This window comes from Xenia sp. Carnegie-2017, unplaced genomic scaffold (genome assembly GCF_021976095.1).
Source record: "Xenia sp. Carnegie-2017 unplaced genomic scaffold, XeniaSp_v1 HiC_scaffold_13, whole genome shotgun sequence".
Taxonomy (NCBI): domain Eukaryota; kingdom Metazoa; phylum Cnidaria; class Anthozoa; order Malacalcyonacea; family Xeniidae; genus Xenia; species Xenia sp. Carnegie-2017.
The window spans coordinates 9,438,109-9,457,012 of NW_025813436.1; the positions used below are offsets into that span (position 1 = coordinate 9,438,109).

General features: G+C 32.6%; 3 protein-coding genes across 8 annotated transcripts; 2 read left to right on the plus strand and 1 right to left on the minus strand.

The window, feature by feature from the left end:
• Positions 1-289: 289 nt before the first annotated feature.
• On the plus strand, positions 290-8,422 carry LOC124453019 (dyslexia-associated protein KIAA0319-like protein). Of its 6 annotated transcripts, XM_047003706.1 has the most exons (25): positions 318-614; positions 1,342-1,375; positions 1,458-1,505; positions 1,726-2,117; positions 2,468-2,704; positions 2,777-2,818; positions 3,162-3,266; positions 3,340-3,437; positions 3,542-3,635; positions 3,711-3,803; positions 3,871-4,018; positions 4,228-4,292; positions 4,457-4,557; positions 4,634-4,690; positions 4,771-5,027; positions 5,101-5,249; positions 5,313-5,464; positions 5,587-5,725; positions 5,805-5,875; positions 6,844-6,935; positions 7,337-7,470; positions 7,560-7,682; positions 7,801-7,891; positions 7,960-8,048; positions 8,119-8,422. In XM_047003706.1, exons 1-25 carry the CDS (start codon positions 509-511, stop codon positions 8,265-8,267), a joined length of 3,066 nt encoding a protein of 1,021 aa, XP_046859662.1. In that variant the 5' UTR covers positions 318-508; the 3' UTR covers positions 8,268-8,422. The 6 variants fall into 6 exon arrangements, 5 of the variants coding, with proteins under 5 accessions (XP_046859678.1, XP_046859670.1, XP_046859698.1 ...); XR_006950934.1 differs by lacking the exons at positions 7,960-8,048; positions 8,119-8,422 and having other exon boundaries at positions 294-614; positions 7,342-7,470; XM_047003722.1 differs by lacking the exons at positions 6,844-6,935; positions 7,337-7,470; positions 7,560-7,682; ... (1 more) ...; positions 7,960-8,048; positions 8,119-8,422 and adding exons at positions 5,886-5,936; positions 6,031-6,189; positions 6,615-6,768 and having other exon boundaries at positions 290-614; positions 5,805-5,824.
• Positions 8,423-8,657: 235 nt separating this feature from the next.
• Positions 8,658-15,482, plus strand: LOC124453052 (2-oxoglutarate dehydrogenase-like, mitochondrial). Its single transcript, XM_047003754.1, has 29 exons — positions 8,658-9,012; positions 9,308-9,514; positions 9,588-9,690; positions 10,360-10,416; positions 10,484-10,584; positions 10,665-10,722; positions 10,791-10,887; positions 10,965-11,028; positions 11,103-11,276; positions 11,353-11,461; positions 11,625-11,695; positions 11,974-12,102; positions 12,193-12,255; positions 12,350-12,466; positions 12,533-12,685; positions 12,754-12,856; positions 12,941-13,063; positions 13,128-13,278; positions 13,359-13,486; positions 13,563-13,648; positions 13,742-13,834; positions 13,901-13,972; positions 14,050-14,100; positions 14,206-14,280; positions 14,348-14,420; positions 14,500-14,609; positions 14,684-14,737; positions 14,828-14,982; positions 15,055-15,482. The coding sequence occupies exons 1-29, from the start codon at positions 8,830-8,832 to the stop codon at positions 15,152-15,154; spliced, it is 3,060 nt and encodes a 1,019-aa protein (XP_046859710.1). The 5' UTR covers positions 8,658-8,829; the 3' UTR covers positions 15,155-15,482.
• Positions 15,483-16,919: 1,437 nt separating this feature from the next.
• Positions 16,920-17,776, minus strand: LOC124433369. The gene is made up of 2 exons (XM_046983129.1): positions 17,683-17,776; positions 16,920-17,608 (listed from the first exon to the last, which is right to left on the minus strand). The coding sequence occupies exon 2, from the start codon at positions 17,604-17,606 to the stop codon at positions 16,920-16,922; it is 687 nt and encodes a 228-aa protein (XP_046839085.1). The 5' UTR covers positions 17,607-17,608; positions 17,683-17,776.
• Between the last annotated feature and the right edge of the window lie 1,128 nt (positions 17,777-18,904).

Here is an 18,904-nt window from a genome sequence, read left to right on the forward strand (position 1 = left end):
CAAAGAAAATGAAGAAACAATGAGGTATGTCAGTCCAAATGGGAATGTGAAAACAACATATATTAACCTTCCATTGTTCAGTTTTGAAAACACTTGAGGGCTTTCCTTCAATTGTTTTTGAAATATCATTCATTTTAGAATGAACATGTTTGGCATATTTTTCAATTAGCCAAGACTTTACTTCATTAGAGAACGCCGCCATAATGAATTCTTAAATTAATGCTGTTTTTCATCAAAATACTTGAAAAATTTCTTTGAATGTCTCATGAGCGAAAACTAAAAAAGAAATGAATAAAAGCTTTTAAAAACACTAGTCGATATTATTTTATTTAGCCAATCACAAATTAGAGAGTTTACTTCCGCTAACTAGGCTACGTCATCATGTGTTCTTCTTAAAGCTTAGTATTTTCATTTAGAATGTTGCTACTTCTTAATATAAATCCTTTTTTGATAAGATATGAGTGGCCAAATGGTAATATGAAATGGAAAAAGCTTCATAGAAAGAATTATGCAATTTTTAATGCATAATCATGCAAAAACGGGAATGTATTGGCAATGGAACGTTGGGCTACTTCGTGTTTTATTTTTGCTATCAATTAAATTATCACAAACAGGTAATTGTAGAACTTTCTTTTCTGTTAAAGAATTATATTGCTATATTTTTTCTTTATGTAAACTATATTTCTGAATCATATGGTAATATTAAAAAAAAGAAAGGTTGTGCCTGTCTTGTCAATTGTCAGATACTCAGCAACATAACGGTCCTAAAGACGTAGAGAAAGTGAGAAACATTAACCTGACATTATTTTCCAAGACGAGCAAGTTCTGGATGTTTTTACAAAATTGGAAGATAAAAAATATGTATTAATGGATTGGTTTATATTTTAGCAGTAAAATTGTGACTTGTCAGCTGTATATTTGAAATAAATTTGTTTATTCATTATCATGGACATTTATCTGAGGAAGTTGTCAGCACTTCTCATAAAGTTTTAAGTCTTTAGATATTTTGACCAAATGAAGTTTATTTGATTTGAAATTCTCTGTTTACATTTACTATAGTTTCACAATGCTTATAAACCATCATTATAATGTTATGAATTATTAATAAAATGCTTTATTCTTATTGTTTTACATTTTATAAAATTATTAATTTTCTTGATTTAAATGCACTAATTTTAAAATAGTTTCAAATTGGCATATGTATCTTATTGGTGACTTTTACTACTTGTGTAGAATGGCTCATGGTATGGTATTAACAAAGTTATGCAAAACCAACTTTACCAAATTAACTTGTGCATTTTTTTCATGTGTTGATATTATCTTATGTCTGTTTATTTTTAGGAAGCATTTCCAATAGAAGAGTTCAATCGATCTTGTAAGCATATCCACAAGTGCTTTCACCCTTACTTTTATGATTTATAAATATGTGGTTTTTCTATGTTGCTTTATCACTTTAGATTTACAGGTCCAGACAACACAAGTGATGGAACAAAAAGGGAGAAAAGGTAACACTGAGCAAAATATTTTTCTTTTACTGTATCTTTGGAATAGCTTTTAATAATCAGTCATAAAGATTAGCTGCAATTTTGTTATCCAACATAAAAATGTGTATGTTGTATGCAATTATATTACTTGTGATAGGGATATTAATCCAGACATTTAATCAATTGAAATGATTTTATACTATCAGGTAATTTTGATTGTGCCTTTATTGATATTTTCTAGGCTTGCCACATGTCTTCCATATTCTGGTGGTATATGCTCAAAATATTTGGACTCTGAAAAATTAGTCTACTATACTGAGTCACCAAATGTGGTTGAAAAGCGTCTTTCTGGACCATTCACAGTCATAGAAGGTCGTTTCAAAGATCATTGCAAGACATATGCACTACCAGCACTCTGTTTGACATCTTTTCCTTATTGTGTGTCAAAAACAGATCCACAACCTGTTAAACTTTGCATTGATGATTGTAACCATTTATATGACGTTGTTTGTAAGCATGACTTCAATCTTGCAAGGAGAGTTGCAACAAGATATCCACCTCTTTTCAAAATTATGCCACATTGTGAAAATTTGACCAAAGGAAGCAACTGTATTGAACTTGGTTTTGATGAAGGTAATTTGAAGCCAAAATCTGAAATGTTGATTTATATCCTATGCAGCAGACTTTTGAGTTATGCTTTGATGTAGAATGATGTAGATATAAATCCAATGAAAATTATTCTATCAAATCATACACATAGCAGCAACAGATAAAATGTAGGTTTATATAATGGACCAATTTCACTGACAAAAAATACTCTGCCTTCCATTACAACAGCTTATCATCCAAATTTTTATGTGACAGTTAAAAAAGGTACTCTTCGTTTTCAAGACAATTGTATCATTTAAACTATAAAGAACTTTGTAGGTACAATCATCATTCCATCTAGATGATTATTTGTACTTTACCCATTTTATATTTAGATAACAATAAGTCTCATGAAGTTGTTACAAGTCATCCTAATCGTATATACAGTGATTTAAATTCATCTCTTAATGAGCAATCCTCCACTTCACCAAATGTATCAATCTTTCCTGAAGTTAAAGCCGGAATCAACAATAGTAGCAGTAATGTGTTGTTAAAAAGTGAAAGTCCAACTGTTGTAAATGCTAAAAACACATCTGACAAAGTTGAATTTCAATTAAAGGAGGGAACAACATGTAAGTTTCTTTTCTTACAGTTATTTATTTTATGTTAACAATAATGTTAATCATCACTTTTTATTTCATAAGTAATGCAGACAAAATCAACTTTGAACAACAAACCCACAAAAGGTAAATGAAATCCTCATGTTTGGTACATAATGGTTTATGGTTAAAACATAATGGTTAATGCATCATGATTGAAAGATAATGGTTAATGTGCGATGATGGTTATTGGTTAATACATTATGGTTTATGCATGATGCTTAATACATAATGGTTAATGCATGATGTCAAGGGCTATAAAGAATGTGTAAAGTGATGTACTAATTAGAAACATGATTTACGTAGAAACTTAGTAGATAGACTATTGCTCAACATAGATTTTCTGACAAATTTGTATCTCATTGCACAAGTTAAAAACAAAAAATGCAATACTTTAATGCGTGAAAATAAACTTGTTGTTTTCGTTTAGTTTCAATTATTCATCTTCAAGTTTCTATTGTTGGGGATACACTTATTAAATTTCCTAAAGATACGGCAAGCTTGTATGCTAGTGCCTGGCCCAAAGAAAATAAAGGTTTGGACTTTTTTCAATTTGTATTAAAAATCTACCTCTCTATAGAAGATGGAAATTGATAATGTTTCTATAGACCATCCTTATAGTTATCAATGGCAGCAGATTTCTTCCCCAGAAGGTAGTCATGGTTACATGGAAGGCAAAAATGCTCAGAGAGTTGTACTTAGTCAGGTAATGAACATAAAAACAACCATATTATAATGAACTTTTACGAACATTTTTACCACATTACACCTATTTCTTATATGAGATAAAAATACTTTCTTTCGTTGTAGTTGAATAAACCTGGTATTTACCAATTAAGAGTTGTGGTTCGTAGTGCACATTACGCTTATGGAAAAACATTTGTAAATATTACAGTGGAACAACGTATGAAAATGATACAGTGTCTTTTAATACATACGTATAATTCTTTTTTGAATGATATGTACCTTTATTTCAAAGCAAAGCGAGTGAACAAGCCACCGCGTGCTGACATTTCTCCCAAAGAACAGACGATAACATTACCTACAAACGAAGTTGTTTTAGATGGATCAAGTGAGTTTCAAGATCTCGAAGTATTAACTGGAAAACTTCATTGTCTATGTCATTATGAAATTGTTAGAGAGTTCTGATGATGATAGAATTGTGGAATATAAATGGCAAGAATTAAAAGGACCACTGACAGAGAAAAATGGCAAGATAATAAAGTCAGGAGTTGATTCTCCAGTTTTGCAGCTGAAATCTCTTTTACCTGGAGTATATACTTACAAGTTAGTTTCAGGGAATTGTTTGCTATAGGAATACTTATGTTGAAATTAGAGATTGAGGCCAAGGGAGATGTTGCAGGAAGGGATATGGCAGGTAGGGGATGTGGCCGTGAAGGTGCTGGGTGGGAATGTAACCAAAAGTGATATCACAAAGATGGAAAGTCATATTATCATATTTGTATTTTGTATGTGACATTGTTATGTTTTTATAGACTAACTGTTACAGACTCTGATGGTGATACTGATTCCACTACTGCGACCGTTACGGTGAATGAAGGTACCTTAACATACTATACGTATTAAAACATTAATGTTGTTGTACCAGATTAAATGTCTGTACGTTTGATATAAGTTTATCTTAACCATTTTACTAACCACGTACGCATTCATTTATATAAAAATTGTCTTGTTGAACAAAGTATGAAAAACTTCATTATTTAGAAAAAGATTATCCTCCAGTTGCTCGAGCTGGAAATGATGTCGTCATTACACTACCCGAAAACTCTGTTACTTTATATGGAAATGGAAGCACGGATGATCATGTAAGTTTTGATATGGAAGTTTATATCTACAAGTGAAATAAAAAGGTACAAAAAGATGAGTATGTTTTTCTTATAGGGGATCAAGTCTTATGAATGGAGCAAAAGTCCGTTAAGTCCAGCCTGTGATCTCCAGGTTTGAAACTTTACAGCATGTTTTTCTCAAAATAATATTTCCTATCCATTTCCTCATTTTCGATGTTGAAAAATTTGAAGGGCAGTTCTGGTCCAATACTACATGTATCTAACATGGTTGGAGGAGATTACTCTTTTACTCTTAGAGTTACAGACTCTGGTGGTCAAACTTCCGACAGTAGAGTTACGGTTGTAGTTCGACCCGAACAAAATTCTCCTCCTGTAGCCAAAGGTGGGGATGACAAAGACCTCGTGTTTCCCGACGACAGCACTACGCTAAATGCGAAGGATAGTAGCGATGATCAAGGGATTGCTAGTTATAAATGGGAAAAGTTGAGGTTGATTTGCAAATGCTTTCAATCATTAAAAAGTTTCAAGTCTTTATTCATTTCTTTTGCCATGATATTGCAGCGGTCCATCTTCAGTAATCATGTCTGGCGTTGACAAAATGATTCTCAATCTTTCTCAATTGAAAGAGGGACATTACGTGTTTAAGTTGACTGTTACAGATACAAAAGGACTAACAGATACAGACACAGTTTCAGTGACTGTTAAACGAGGTAATGTTTTTATCAATGTTTCGTAGTAAGCTTAAAAAATCATATATTTTCTTCCTATTGTAGATGATAATAAACCACCTACTGCTGTTGCTGGACCAGATATTGTGGTGAAACTTCCAAATCGTGCCGCTGCTCTGGATGGCTCAAGTTCCAGTGATGACTACGGTATAATATCATACATCTGGAGTAGAGATTTAAAAAGTCCCGCAGCGGGGGTATGTTTAAATGTTAACTGCTGAGTCTATTGACAGAAAATATTTTTTGTTTATTTCAAATTTTCTGATATTTTGGTTTTACTGTTAAAAATGTACGTTAATTATGCTCAAATGATTATTAGGATGTGATTAATGGCAGTGATCATCAAGCTATATTGAGACTGTCTAATCTTGTCAAAGGTATTTATCAATTCCGTTTAACCGTTCGAGATGGCAAAGGAAAAGAATCACATGATGATGCCAAAATTTACGTCAAAGAAGGTGAAGGGTTATTTGCCATTTCATGTTAATTTTAGTCAGTAAACTTAACGATGGAAGTTTTCTACTTTTTCATTCAAAGACGAAAACGGTCCAAACCTGGTGGAACTTTATCTAGACGTAGACGTAACATCATTTACCGAGGAAAACAAGGTAGAACATGGTGGAACTTTATCTAGACGTAGACGTAACATCATTTACCGAGGAAAACAAGGTAGAACATTGTGGAACTTTATCTTGACGTAGACGTAACATCATTGGTGGAACTTTATCTAGACGTAGACGTAACATCATTTACGAGGAACAAGGTAGAACATGGTGGAACTTTATCTAGACGTAGACGTAACATCATTTACGAGGAAAACAAGGTAGAACATGGTGGAACTTTATCTAGACGTAGACGTAACATCATTTACGAGGAAAACAAGGTAGAACATGGTGGAACTTTATCTAGACGTAGACGTAACATCATTTTGAACATGGTGGAACTTTATCTAGACGTAGACGCAAGGTAGAACATGTAGAACTTTATCTAGACGTAGACGTAACATCATTTTCGAGGAAAACAAGGTAGAACATGTAGAACTATATCTAGACGTAGACGTAACATCATTTTGAACATGTAGAACTTTATCTAGACGTAGACGTAACATCTTTTACCGAGGAAAACAAGGTAGAACATGTAGAACTTTATCTAGACGTAGACGTAAAATCATTTACCGAGGAAAACAAGGTAGAACATGGTGGAACTTTATCTGGACGTAGACGTAACATCATTTACAAGGAAAACAAGGTAGAACATGGTGGAACTTTATCTAGACGTAGACATAACATCATTTACCGAGGAAAACAAGGTAGAACATGTAGAACTTTATCTAGACGTAGACGTAACATCATTTACGAGGAAAACAAGGTAGAACATGTAGAACTTTATCTAGACGTAGACGTAACATCGTTTACGAGGAAAACAAGGTAGAACATGGTGGAACTTTATCTAGACGTAGACGTAACATCATTTACCGAGGAAAACAAGGTTGAACATGTAGTGACAATCAAGATACATTTTAATATTCTGGTCTTTTCTTCATATGTTTTACATGACGTACAACTTGTAAATGCAGAGGCAACTTGTGAGGAAACTTGCTGTATCGCTGAAAGTTGATGACTCTGATATCGTTATTGAACATATTCAACCTTCTGGACGTGGCAATAGGTAGGTATTATGCTAAGGACCTCATCGTACTATGATTTAGTGTACGAGGTGTTCATTTCTTGATTAGAACAATGAAAGAATAGTTATACTGCAATTACACCCTTTTCAATAAACAATTTTCAAGATTTACATGTTGCGAAACATGATATGACTTCATGAATTTTTTGTCATAACTACAGTTTTGGTTTTTTTCCTAAAATTTTTGCCAATTAATCATTTGTAATCAGCTTCAATCGCTTTTAGACCTCAACCTATCGCTTCGACTTGTTCTATATGTAGTAGGCAAAATCGTTACGACAATAGAAGAGATAAGTTTGATGAGAAATTTTTCAAAAACGGCAAGACTCTAAAGACTTTACACAAGAAGACTCCAACAATCTTGCTTTGAAGACTTTTTTCAGTTTAGTTGTACTATTCTACGTAAAAGACAGTCTGATCAAGCGGCCTCGAGATGGTAAAGAAATTTCGTACATATTAAAACAACAGTTGCGAGATAACTACTTTGAATTTAGGATGAAAGAAGTTGAACCATACGGTATGATGACAATAAAAGTCTCTGCTATTGATATATTCCTTTCAATATTATTTATTATATTTCACTATGAATATTTTCATTTCCTGTAGTATGTCGAAATAACTGTTCAGGTCGTGGGTTCTGTGATCAACATACAAAACAATGCATTTGTGAAAGTTTTTGGATGCAAGATCCGTTCAAAGCAAGATTTGGAGTAAAGGAGAGTAATTGTGGTATGCTCAAATTTACTATGATGAGTTCTTGAAGTTGTGTAAAGAGAAGTTGTCTTAATCTTGTTATGTTTCTTACTTATGTACGAGTTTTATTTGTCCATCTTATGTATTTTGTCAGACTGGAGCATTCTTTATGTGACTGTCACAGTGTTTGCTGTCATTGTTGTTATTGTTGGTGTAACATGGACTGTATGCTTCTGTATTGGAAGGTAAGAGTCAATTATTTGTATCTTGATGAAATAAAAATATATGATCTGATCTTCTTAACATTTATAAGGAGTAAAAGACATCGTAAAAAACAGCAATATTCAATCATTGGAGATGAGGATGGTGATGATATAAACAACGAAACAATCGAATTATATGGTGTGTTGAAAACGATATTTTATACAAGTGATTTAATGTTCATAATGTTCATGTTCATCTTTTTGTTCAGATAAATTCATTAATTCAAGCATCGTGAGTGATACAGACATCGACTCTGAGGAAGAAACACTGTTCGAAAACCACAGACCATACAAGCCAAACAGAGCGTCACAAATAAATGGGACGATTAAGAACGTTCGAAAAAATCGTCATACTTGACGGAAGATGACTACATCACTAGCTTTCATTTTCAACTTGTAACAGCGTTTCTACTGCTAACAGTTATTTACTTAAACTGTTGAGCAAAAATTTGTTGCAATTTCCTTTTATAGTGTTTAATATTCATAAATTATAATATTTAAATAATACCAAAATAATATAGTGATGCCTCTGGTGATGATTATGACGACACAAGATGAACATAGGTAATTTGGGGGTAATTTGACAAATGTGACGTCATAAGAAGTTAGCGTCATATCTATTTGATGGATGAAAAAGACTAATTTATATTGTCGAGGAGTGCGACATCAAGAGAACATGATCGTTATGAATGTTTTGTTGAATATTTGTGGACAGATGATAAAAAGGTGTTCAAAACTTTAGAGAAATAGTATTTTATGGTAGCTTGCAACTTCAGTATTGTGATTCAATCATTATTCGTTATTTCAAATGCTCTTCGTGTTGACAGAGTTGCGAAATTTTTACTTGTTATATTTGAACTTGGAAACAGACTTGAATCATTTTACAGCTAAGGACGTTCTTTAGCAAGGGCAAGTTTAAAATGTTCAGGACAAGTAAAGTGGCAAGATTATTTTGCCAAAATTTATGGCGTGATCGACATTTAAGACTTTCTTTAAAAGAACAAAGGAGCTCAGCGGCGGAACCTTTCGCCAATGGAACAAACAATAATTATGTAGAGGAAATGTATCGATCTTGGCTTCAAGACCCAAAAAGTGTACATGCTGTAAGTATTTACAAGAATATCATATATTTTAATGTTCCAGTTTTACAGCTTAAAAAAAGATATTGATTTCTAATCAATGTTGAACTTTGGACGCTCTGTCATTGTTTACCTTTGTACAGATATGTAAGGTATTTTTGGATAAACTCAGTTAAAACTCGTTTTCTCATAATTTCAAGCTTTGGATAATGTTCCAACTCTCTGATATGAAAAAAACATTTTGTTTACTTAAGAGGATGAAATATTGCTAAATTTATGTGCACATTTTTGTTGCAACTTTTATGTGGCATTATTTTAGTCATGGCGTGCATATTTCACCAATATTGAGAATGGTTTACCACATGGGGAAGCATATACCAACCCGTCATCTTTATCTCAATTCAATGGTGATGTTATTGGTAAATTGTTAGAGCCATCATTCAAAACAACATACACATCTCAGCCTACCAATCTTCAACTGATTCAAGAACATCTTGCTGTGTATTCATTGATAAGATCTTACCAGGTATATAAATGAATGACAACGTTGTTGATACAAAGGTCTTACAAAATAGTTTTCATTTTGTACCAAACTTTAGATTAGAGGAAATAATGTTGCAGATCTAGATCCTTTAGGAATCAGTGATGCTGATTTAGATTCATCAATTCCTCCAGAACTAGATATGGGGTACTGGCTTTTCAGTGAGTATATTTATTTTGTTAATTTTGTCCTATTTATAAAATATTTGTATATGTAATAGCGAGCTTTTGAGTGCAATTTGGGAAAAACGAAGTCTTTGAAATACTCACAAGCTATTAATAATATACATGAAAAAATTTCTCATTTCTGTTGATTTTTAACTTCAGCGTATGTACATTTCAGCCAGCTAATTATTAATATCGACCAGCTCATATATTTCAATTTCATCAGATATTACTTTTCACAACACCATAGCTTCCACACACACCATAGCTTCCACACACACCACTAAAACAATCTATCGACTTTTAGTAGTGTTGATATTTGTATCTAGAAACATCTTTGTAAATGGTGAACTGTAAACTTGTCAGCCTAAGAAAATCAACTTAAAACTTTGCCAGGCATTGTAATTGCTTTGTTTACAATAACTTAACTTTCCTGCCTTTGAAATATTGTTTTATGATTGGCTCTTAGATCACTTCTTTGTTTGACTAACCAATTAAGAGCACAGTTTTCAAAAATAAATTACACTGTATTCTTTTTTCTGCACTGTGTTTCACATTTTTGTACTGGTATTTATGATAAATTGCACTGCTCTTAACCAATCAGAATTGAGAAATTTTTTCATGTATATTATTATAGAGCAAACTGTGTCTGTATAATATATTTAGATACACTACGAGGAGATCCACCACCAAAGTTAAAAACCCCTGACTTTGAAGAGATAAGTAAGCTTTGAATAAGTGTTGGATTTTATAAAAACTTGTTCCACTGGATTTGTTGAAATGTTTTTAGTTGATTTGGATGATAATACAGAATTTTATCTTCCAACAAGTACCTATATTGGAGGGGATAAAAACTCTCTCTCTTTAAGAGAAATAAAAAATCGTCTTGAGGTAAAGTACTGTATGGTGTCATTATTAATTAAGAAAGTTTATGATAATTTCTGCTCATTTCATCAAATTTTTCCCCACAGGAGGTTTATTGTAAACATATTGGCCTAGAGTATATGTACATCAACAGTCGTAAAAAGTGTAAGTATTTACTGACTCTTTAACATTTCTAAAAGGTTTTATTTATTTTAGTCCACTTATAATTGCAGGTGACTGGATCAGACAAAAGTTTGAAACACCTGGAGCATTTGAATTGAACAAAGAAGAAAAACGACGATTACTTGCTAGATTAGTTCGATCAACTGGGTAAATAATGACTTGCACATCTTCAGGTTTTTAATGTAGACATTTTTATGTTTATTGTACCTTGAATCTTTAAATAGATTTGAAGCATTTCTTGCAAAAAAATGGTCTTCTGAGAAAAGATTTGGGTTGGAAGGTTGTGAGGTTAGTTTAATAAAGAACAGAAGATAATGCTGTACACATGTACATATAAAGTCTTAGTGTGCATAACTTTTCAGGTGTTAATTCCTGCAATGAAAGAAATTATTGATGTTGCAAGTACTCATGGTATTGAAAGTTTTGTTATTGGTATGCCACATCGTGGACGGCTAAATGTACTTGCAAACGTTTGTCGTAAACCACTTGAACAAATCTTTACTCAGTTCAATCCAAATCTTGAACCATCAGATGAAGTATGGAACTTTACACTCTGAATGTTACAACTGTATTGCTTATCTAAGCTTAAACAATACGTTGATTTTTTGACAGGGCTCTGGTGACGTCAAGTATCATCTAGGAATGTCGCACAAGAGAATTAATCGGGTGACAAACAAGGAAATACGTCTTGCTGTTGTTGCTAATCCTTCACATCTTGAAGGTAGTTAAAATTTGGAAGAAAATTATTTTTAACGAAACATACGTAAAGGCGATTAGTTAAATAATATACATTTGAAGAAACAAAATGTGGAAGACAAGATTATCTGCGAAGGAGAAAGTTGAGATAAGTGATATTCTTGTTAAGGAATGCTTTATCTTTTTAGCGGTGGATCCTGTTGTCCAAGGAAAAACTAAAGCTGAACAATTTTACAAATATGATGATAACGGAAAGAAAGTATTAAAGATTTTTATATCTACTTATTTGTATTATAATGCTTTAAATCAAGGAGTATCATAACATGTTTGTACATAGATGTTCATCGTCGAAGTTAGTGTGCACATAGGTATTGAGAGGGATTCTAATGACTGTACACATTACCCCTAAAGATGTGAAAACATTTGTCAACATCAACACCAACATTTCTTTTAAGGACTGTGCTAACTTTTTCTATCAACATATTTACAAACATATAGGTATGTTGTAAAATAGTTCAACTTTGTTTTCTTCTCTAGGTGATGAGTATACTCCTTCATGGGGACGCTGCATTTGCTGGTCAGGGTGTAGTTTATGAAACATTTCATCTTAGCGATCTTCCAAATTATACAACCCATGGAACTATTCATATTATCGTGAACAATCAGGTCGAATATTAATATCTCAAATCGTTGAATGTATTTATCTTTTTGGCGATGTAATGATTCTTTGTTGCTGTAAAATATGATTCACTTTAGATTGGTTTTACGACAGACCCTAGAGTTGCTCGTTCATCGCCATATTGTACAGATGTGGCTAAAGTATGGTTTTCGTCCTTTAAATACATATTAGCATATATTTCTTTTCTTCATATTGTTGAACATGTGAATAAGAATGCATTAATGAAACTTTAAGGTCGTTCAGTGTCCAATATTTCACGTAAACGCTGATCATCCTGAGGCTGTAATGAATGTTTGTCGTACTGCAGCTGAATGGAGGAATGAGTTTGGAAAGGATGTTGTCATTGATCTTGTAGGTAACTGTATTAACCAGTTATATTTTAATGGAAAAATACTTATTGTACAGTTGTCTGTTAAGGTTTGCTATCGCCGTTTTGGACACAACGAAAGTGATAATCCGATGTTCACTCAACCACTTATGTACAAGAAGATAGCCGATCAAACACCTGTTGTAAAACGGTATGGAGAAGATTTGATTAATGAAGGGATTGTAACAAAAGAAGAATACGAGGTAGTAATTAATGCCATTATTTTGTATTCTATCTTTTATTACACTAATTTTTTGATAAACGTTTGAAGGCCGAGCATGATAAGTATGAGAAAATCTGCGAGGATGCATTTCAAGAAGGGAAGAAGATTACTTCTCTAAAGTTTGCTGACTGGCTTGATTCACCTTGGAAAGGTAAAAATCGAGAAATTAATTGAGACCCACGCAGTAAGAAGGTATTTACCTGTTTAAAAAGAAAATTTTGATATCATTTTGTAGGATTCTTTTCAAATAAAGTTGGTCTTCACCCAATAGCACCAACTGGTATCCCCCTTGACGAAATCAATCAAATTGGGGGTGTTTTCAGTTCCATTCCTGGGGCTGAGTTTAGTATTCATCAAGGTAAAAACAACGTTTGAAATAAAATGTTGTTTGTGACAAAAAACCTCATTTAGAATCATTTAAGGTTTAAAAAGGATTTTGAAAGCCCGTCAGAAGATGATGGAAAATAAGGAGGTGGATTGGGCCATAGGAGAGGCTTTGGCATTCGGCTCTTTACTAAAAGAAGGGACACATGTAAGACTGAGTGGTCAAGATGTTGAAAGAGGGACCTTTAGGTATCACAAAAATTACAAGGAAATTGATACTTAACTTGCTATAAATATGAATATCTCAATATTTTCTTCTATTTTTAAAGTCACCGACATCATGTACTTCATGACCAGAATCGTGACAAGGAATTTTACATACCATTAAATGATCTTTCAGAAGATCAAGCTAAATATACTGTGTGTAATAGTTCATTGTCGGAATATGCTGTACTTGGTACGTCGCCATTGTTCACTTCACTAAGATTTGATGATTTCGTTTTACTTAACACTTTCAACAACGTTCTTTAAAGGTTTTGAACTAGGTTACAGTATGACTAATCCTTTTTCACTTGTTTGCTGGGAAGCTCAGTTCGGTGATTTTAATAACACAGCCCAAGTATGATTTATGTCTATTTCATGTATACATATAATATTTTTATACTCATTTTTTATTTCTTCAATCGTCTCTCTTGTATGAATCAATGAACAGTGCATAATAGACCAGTTTATAAGTAGCGGACAGGATAAATGGATCAGGCAAAGTAATATTGTGTTGTTACTTCCTCATGGCTATGAAGGAATGGTTAGTTTCTATTATTTTTAATTTTCTCGTTTTTTCCACGTTTTGTAATGCTTTCTTTTTTTTAAGGGACCTGAACATTCTAGTGCCCGACCTGAGAGGTTTCTTCAAATGAGCAATGATGATCCTGATACTCTTCCTGTATGAAATTTTTAAAATTTTAGGAAACAACGACATTGAATTAGTGTTGTCACGTTATGTTATTCGTTGATTTATAGACTGAAGGAGAGGATTTTGAAGTGAAACAACTTAATTCCACCAACTGGCAGGCATGTTTAGTTGAAGACAAAACATTGAGTGAAATTTTTCATAATTTTTGATCTTAGTTGTAAAAATTTTTCTAATAAACTTTTCAACTTAATCAAATCTTTTAGGTTGTGAATTGTAGCACACCTGCCAATTATTTTCATGTCTTAAGACGCCAAATAAAGATGGATTTCAGAAAACCGGTAAATTTCATTATTTTTCATCGCCATCTTTTTTTCAAGTTAATATTGAACATTGTTCTTGTTGTAGTTAATTATTTTCACTCCAAAAAGCCTTCTTCGTCTACCCGCTGCAAAATCATCTTTGCAAGAAATGAGTGAAGGTGAAATGAAGAAAAGTTAAAGAATTTTTTACGAAAAAGACACGTCATTTTGATAATTTTCCTCCATCTTCACATGTAGGGACCACGTTTCTTCGTTGCATTCCTGAAGACGGACTTGCCACTCACAATCCAGAAGCTGTGAAAAAACTAATATTTTGTACAGGAAAAGTTTACTATGATTTACTCAAGGTATGGCTAACTGCCAATGCATAGTTTTGTTGTGGCGAGTGTTTAAAACTCTCATCTTTATTATTTTATGACAGGAACGCGAAGATCGGGAACTAAATGCAGATATCGCCATCACAAGAATTGAACAGGTGCAGTGTATGTTGCTTAAGGATTAAAACAGACGAATATTCTATCTTGAAAGCGTCCATGTTATTGCATGTGTTTTGTTGTTCGTTTAGCTTTGTCCTTTTCCATTTGATTTCATAAAATTTGAGGCGGAACGATTTTGTAACGCAGATATAGTGTGGGCTCAAGAAGAGCCAAAAAATATGGGTTATTGGAGCTACGTAAAACCACGTATTGAAACTTCAACAGGCCATAACAAAATAATCAGGTATAAAACTTTCTCATTGAGGGAATTAATTCCAATTGCTAGTATATGCTACTATTATTTTGTTGTCATTAGGTATACAGGAAGATCGACAGCAGCAGCTGTTGCAACAGGAAGCAAGTACATACATAATAATGAGCAGAGATCTCTCATTAATGATGCTCTCACTATTTGAAACATGCTAGGAGGTTTGAAGAAAGAATTCATTAATGTAACAACAGTATTTATTCGTAAACTATTTTTACCGACTTTAAATTAAACTAAAAATGTAAAGGTAAACTTTAAATTTTTACAAAGCCTGGAGCGCTACCTTATATGTGTAATGGTAGCAAAGTATGTCTTCCAATTGTGATGATTAACGGAAATTTACATACATCAATCAGTAAATTTAACTAGTATAATTGTGTAATGGGCTCTCCTGACTTTTATATTTTGATAATCTTTAGTTTTGCGTTGTATTCATTTGTTGTAATGATTACTAAAGTGTACTCTGCTGTCATAAACTTGTTTATATTCTTTAGTTTTCATTAGTTACATCATTTCAAAATTTTCATGCACAATTTAACGTAGAAATTTCACCTATTAATGAAGCTTTATTGATCAAAACCAAGAGCTGAGTAAAATTTTTCAAACAAGAGATTAATGATTTGACATTTTCTTCCTTTTCTTGTTAACTAGGATCGAAATGTACGATGGCCCGTATGTGCAATACACAAAAGAAAATAGCAATACACAAATAAAAGCATCAATACACAAGTAAAAGTACCAATGCACAAATAAAAGTATCAATACACAAGTAAAAGTACCAATGCACAAATAAAAGTATCAATACACAAGTAAAAGTACCAATGCACCAATAAAAGTATCAATACACAAGTAAAAGTACCAATGCACAATTACAAGATATCAATACGCAAATAAATGTGTCAATTCACTACAAAATTAACTAATACACACAAAAAATTATAACCACATTTAAATAAATTCAATCACACTACAAACGTTTGCAGAATACACAACTATATTTTTTGTCGATGCACAACAAAAAGTTGCATAATGGAAGGTAGGGGATCGTTATGGACACTTTGTGATGATAAAAACTGACTTCCATTCAGTGCAAATTGTCGCGCGATCGACTTTTTAAGATCACTTTCTTTTTGAATTGTGTGCTCTGAACCGGAACAGTTTCACACTGCTGCATGTAATTCAAAAGAAAGTGCTCGAAAAAGTCGATCGCGTGACAAATTGCACTCAATCGAAATCAGTCTTAAGGTGGTTTTTGGTACTGGTGTACACAAAAACTCAAGAAGATTACGCTATGCGTCAAAATGCTTGACACATTTTCATGCCAAACACTATAGTTCATGCATTTTCACACATTTTCATGCCAAAGACTATGCATTTGCACTTTCATGCATTTGCACACATTTTCATGCCAAAGACTATAGTTCATGCATTTTCACACATTTTCATGTCACTGCATTTTCACACAATTTCATGGCAAAGACTATGGTTCATTCATTTTCACACATTTTCAGGCCAAAGAGTATAGTTGATGCATTTGCATATATTTTGATGGCAAAGACTATAGTTCATGCATTTTCACACGCTTTCACGCCAAAGACTATAGTCTTTGCATTTTCACACACTTTCACGACAAAGACTATAGTCTTTGCATTTTCACACACTTTCACGACAAAGACTATAGTCTTTGCATTTTCACACACTTTCACGACAAGAACTACAGTCTGCATTTTCACACACCTTCACAACAAAGACTATAATCTTTGCATTTTCACATACTTTCACACCAAAGGCTATAGTTTTTGCACTTTCACACACTTTCACGGAAAAGACTATAGTCTTTAAATATTCACATATTCACCACAAACACTATAGTCTCTGCATTTTCACACACTTTCACACACTTTCACACACTTTCACACTTTATTGTTTTGCTGGTTTCCAGCTTCTTCTTTCAAACAGTCGTAGATTTTTTCATACATCTCCAAATACTTTGGAGCAAACTCGGTGAAAAATGATTCATGGATTGGTATTTGACCTAACTTGGTTCTCTCATGAATCGGAATGCGCCATAAATCTCTTGGGAATTCTTCATAATGCTTTATGAATATTGGCCATCCATGTTGAGGCAATTCAAACTCCAAACAATAACGAACATTTACATTTACAAACAAATCCAGTTCCGCGTACCCTTTTTTTTGAATTTTTTTCATCATGCTGAAAACTTCCTTCATGTCTCGACACTTTTCCATAAATCGAATAAATATATCATAACGAAACGATAATTCTTTCACTCTGTCACAGAACATAGCATTGATTGGCACTGTTTGTACAGTTCCGAGCTTAATTTTATTTGTTTCAGGATTTGCTTCTACATAGTACCCATGTTCGTTAAATTCATGTATTTTTATAGGAAGTTTACCATGCCAAAAGTACATGACATATTTACAATCATTATCCTCTTTCTGTATTGACACATCAAAAGGAGCAAATTCCGCATATCTTCTTCGTTCGACCTGAGCTCCATGTATTGTTTCACCACCAGACATTTCATCATCAGAACCTTCTCTGTCTTTTGTTTTCATGTCTTCGTTTGATGCCATTTCTCAATAAAAAAACATGTAACATATTAAAAGTTTAAACATCTTTTCATAAACATTGAATAGTCATTCAACTTGCCGGTAAAGAAGAAAATGAAAAAAATTCAACAAAAAAGCGATAAAAGTTCTGCACACAGCATCGAAATATAGCGGCACTAATTTGAATAGTGCCACGTAATAAAATTATTCATTTTTATAAATTTATTATTGTGAAAGGTTGTGTTTCGCAAGCGTACATTGAAAAAAGTTATCAGAAATTGATATAAATTCACAATAAAGGTAAATATAATTTAATTTAAACAATACTAAGATATTAAAGTCGACGAAATGCATTGATTTTTTGTTTTAGAGGGAAGCGGTTTAATATATTTTCCTGATATTATTGAAATTGTCCACGATCATCATTGTTTTACGCTGTATAAGTATTTGTATGTTTAGTTTGAGTAAAAAGTAAACTAAAATTGATATTTTCAACCTTGTTCGATATATTTTGAAAAAATGGCGAAATCTCATTATGGATATATATGCAACAAAAATTTGCATAATGAAATATGGCATTATGGATATAGTATGCAAAAAAATTTGCATAATGAAAATTTACATAATCATAACCAATAGATGAGGTAAGCGTTTATTTTTTATTTTTCTTTAACTATAAATTTAGTGATTATTTGTTTATTTTTTAGAATGAGTAGAAGTCTACATATTCGATTTGATAATATCAATGTTGACGGATTTGAGATTATTGACGCTTGTCTACCATTATTTGAATCTATAACGCAAGATGTGAAGAAAGTTGACGAAGGAAAGAAAAAGAAAATCAAAGCCTACTACAAACAACTACAAACATCATTCAATAAAGTTTGTAAAGGAAACAACATCATATCGTTGAATAGTGTTTTCGAGTATTTTGAAGGTGAAAACATACCTATAACATTATACGAAAAACATCATTACGCACAATGTGAGAGATTAGGGGTTGCTAAAGCATATAAAGATTCATTACATCCAACTATACAACTTGTTATGATGCATGATAAGTTTTTAAACTCAACTGACCTATTCTTGATATATATGTTTTATATGTTGTTATATTGTAGATTAATTTTGTGGATGCATTGTTACTTTGCATATCATTATTTCATGTTTTCTTGTATTGTAGATCCAACATGGATGGAGTTGTGAAAGTCCCTTTGCCACCTGTGTCCTTTGCTTCAATTACTCTTACTAGTTTTTCATTACGAATGTGTCATGGTGATTCATGGCCAAGATTGTTTATGTGTAGTTTTGATTCATTCTTG

Coding starts and splice junctions, on each gene's coding strand:
- LOC124453019 (XM_047003706.1), top strand. CDS start 509: ATGCAATTTTTAATGCATAATCATGCAAAAACGGGAATGTATTGGCAA. Junction 5,465..5,586: donor TAAAAAGTCCCGCAGCGGGG/GTATGTTTAAAT, acceptor AATGATTATTAG/GATGTGATTAATGGCAGTGA. Junction 6,936..7,336: donor CCTTCTGGACGTGGCAATAG/GTAGGTATTATG, acceptor GACTTTTTTCAG/TTTAGTTGTACTATTCTACG.
- LOC124453052 (XM_047003754.1), top strand. CDS start 8,830: ATGTTCAGGACAAGTAAAGTGGCAAGATTATTTTGCCAAAATTTATGG. Junction 12,857..12,940: donor GCTTGATTCACCTTGGAAAG/GTAAAAATCGAG, acceptor ATCATTTTGTAG/GATTCTTTTCAAATAAAGTT. Junction 13,487..13,562: donor GTCGGAATATGCTGTACTTG/GTACGTCGCCAT, acceptor CGTTCTTTAAAG/GTTTTGAACTAGGTTACAGT.
- LOC124433369 (XM_046983129.1), bottom strand. CDS start 17,606: ATGGCATCAAACGAAGACATGAAAACAAAAGACAGAGAAGGTTCTGAT.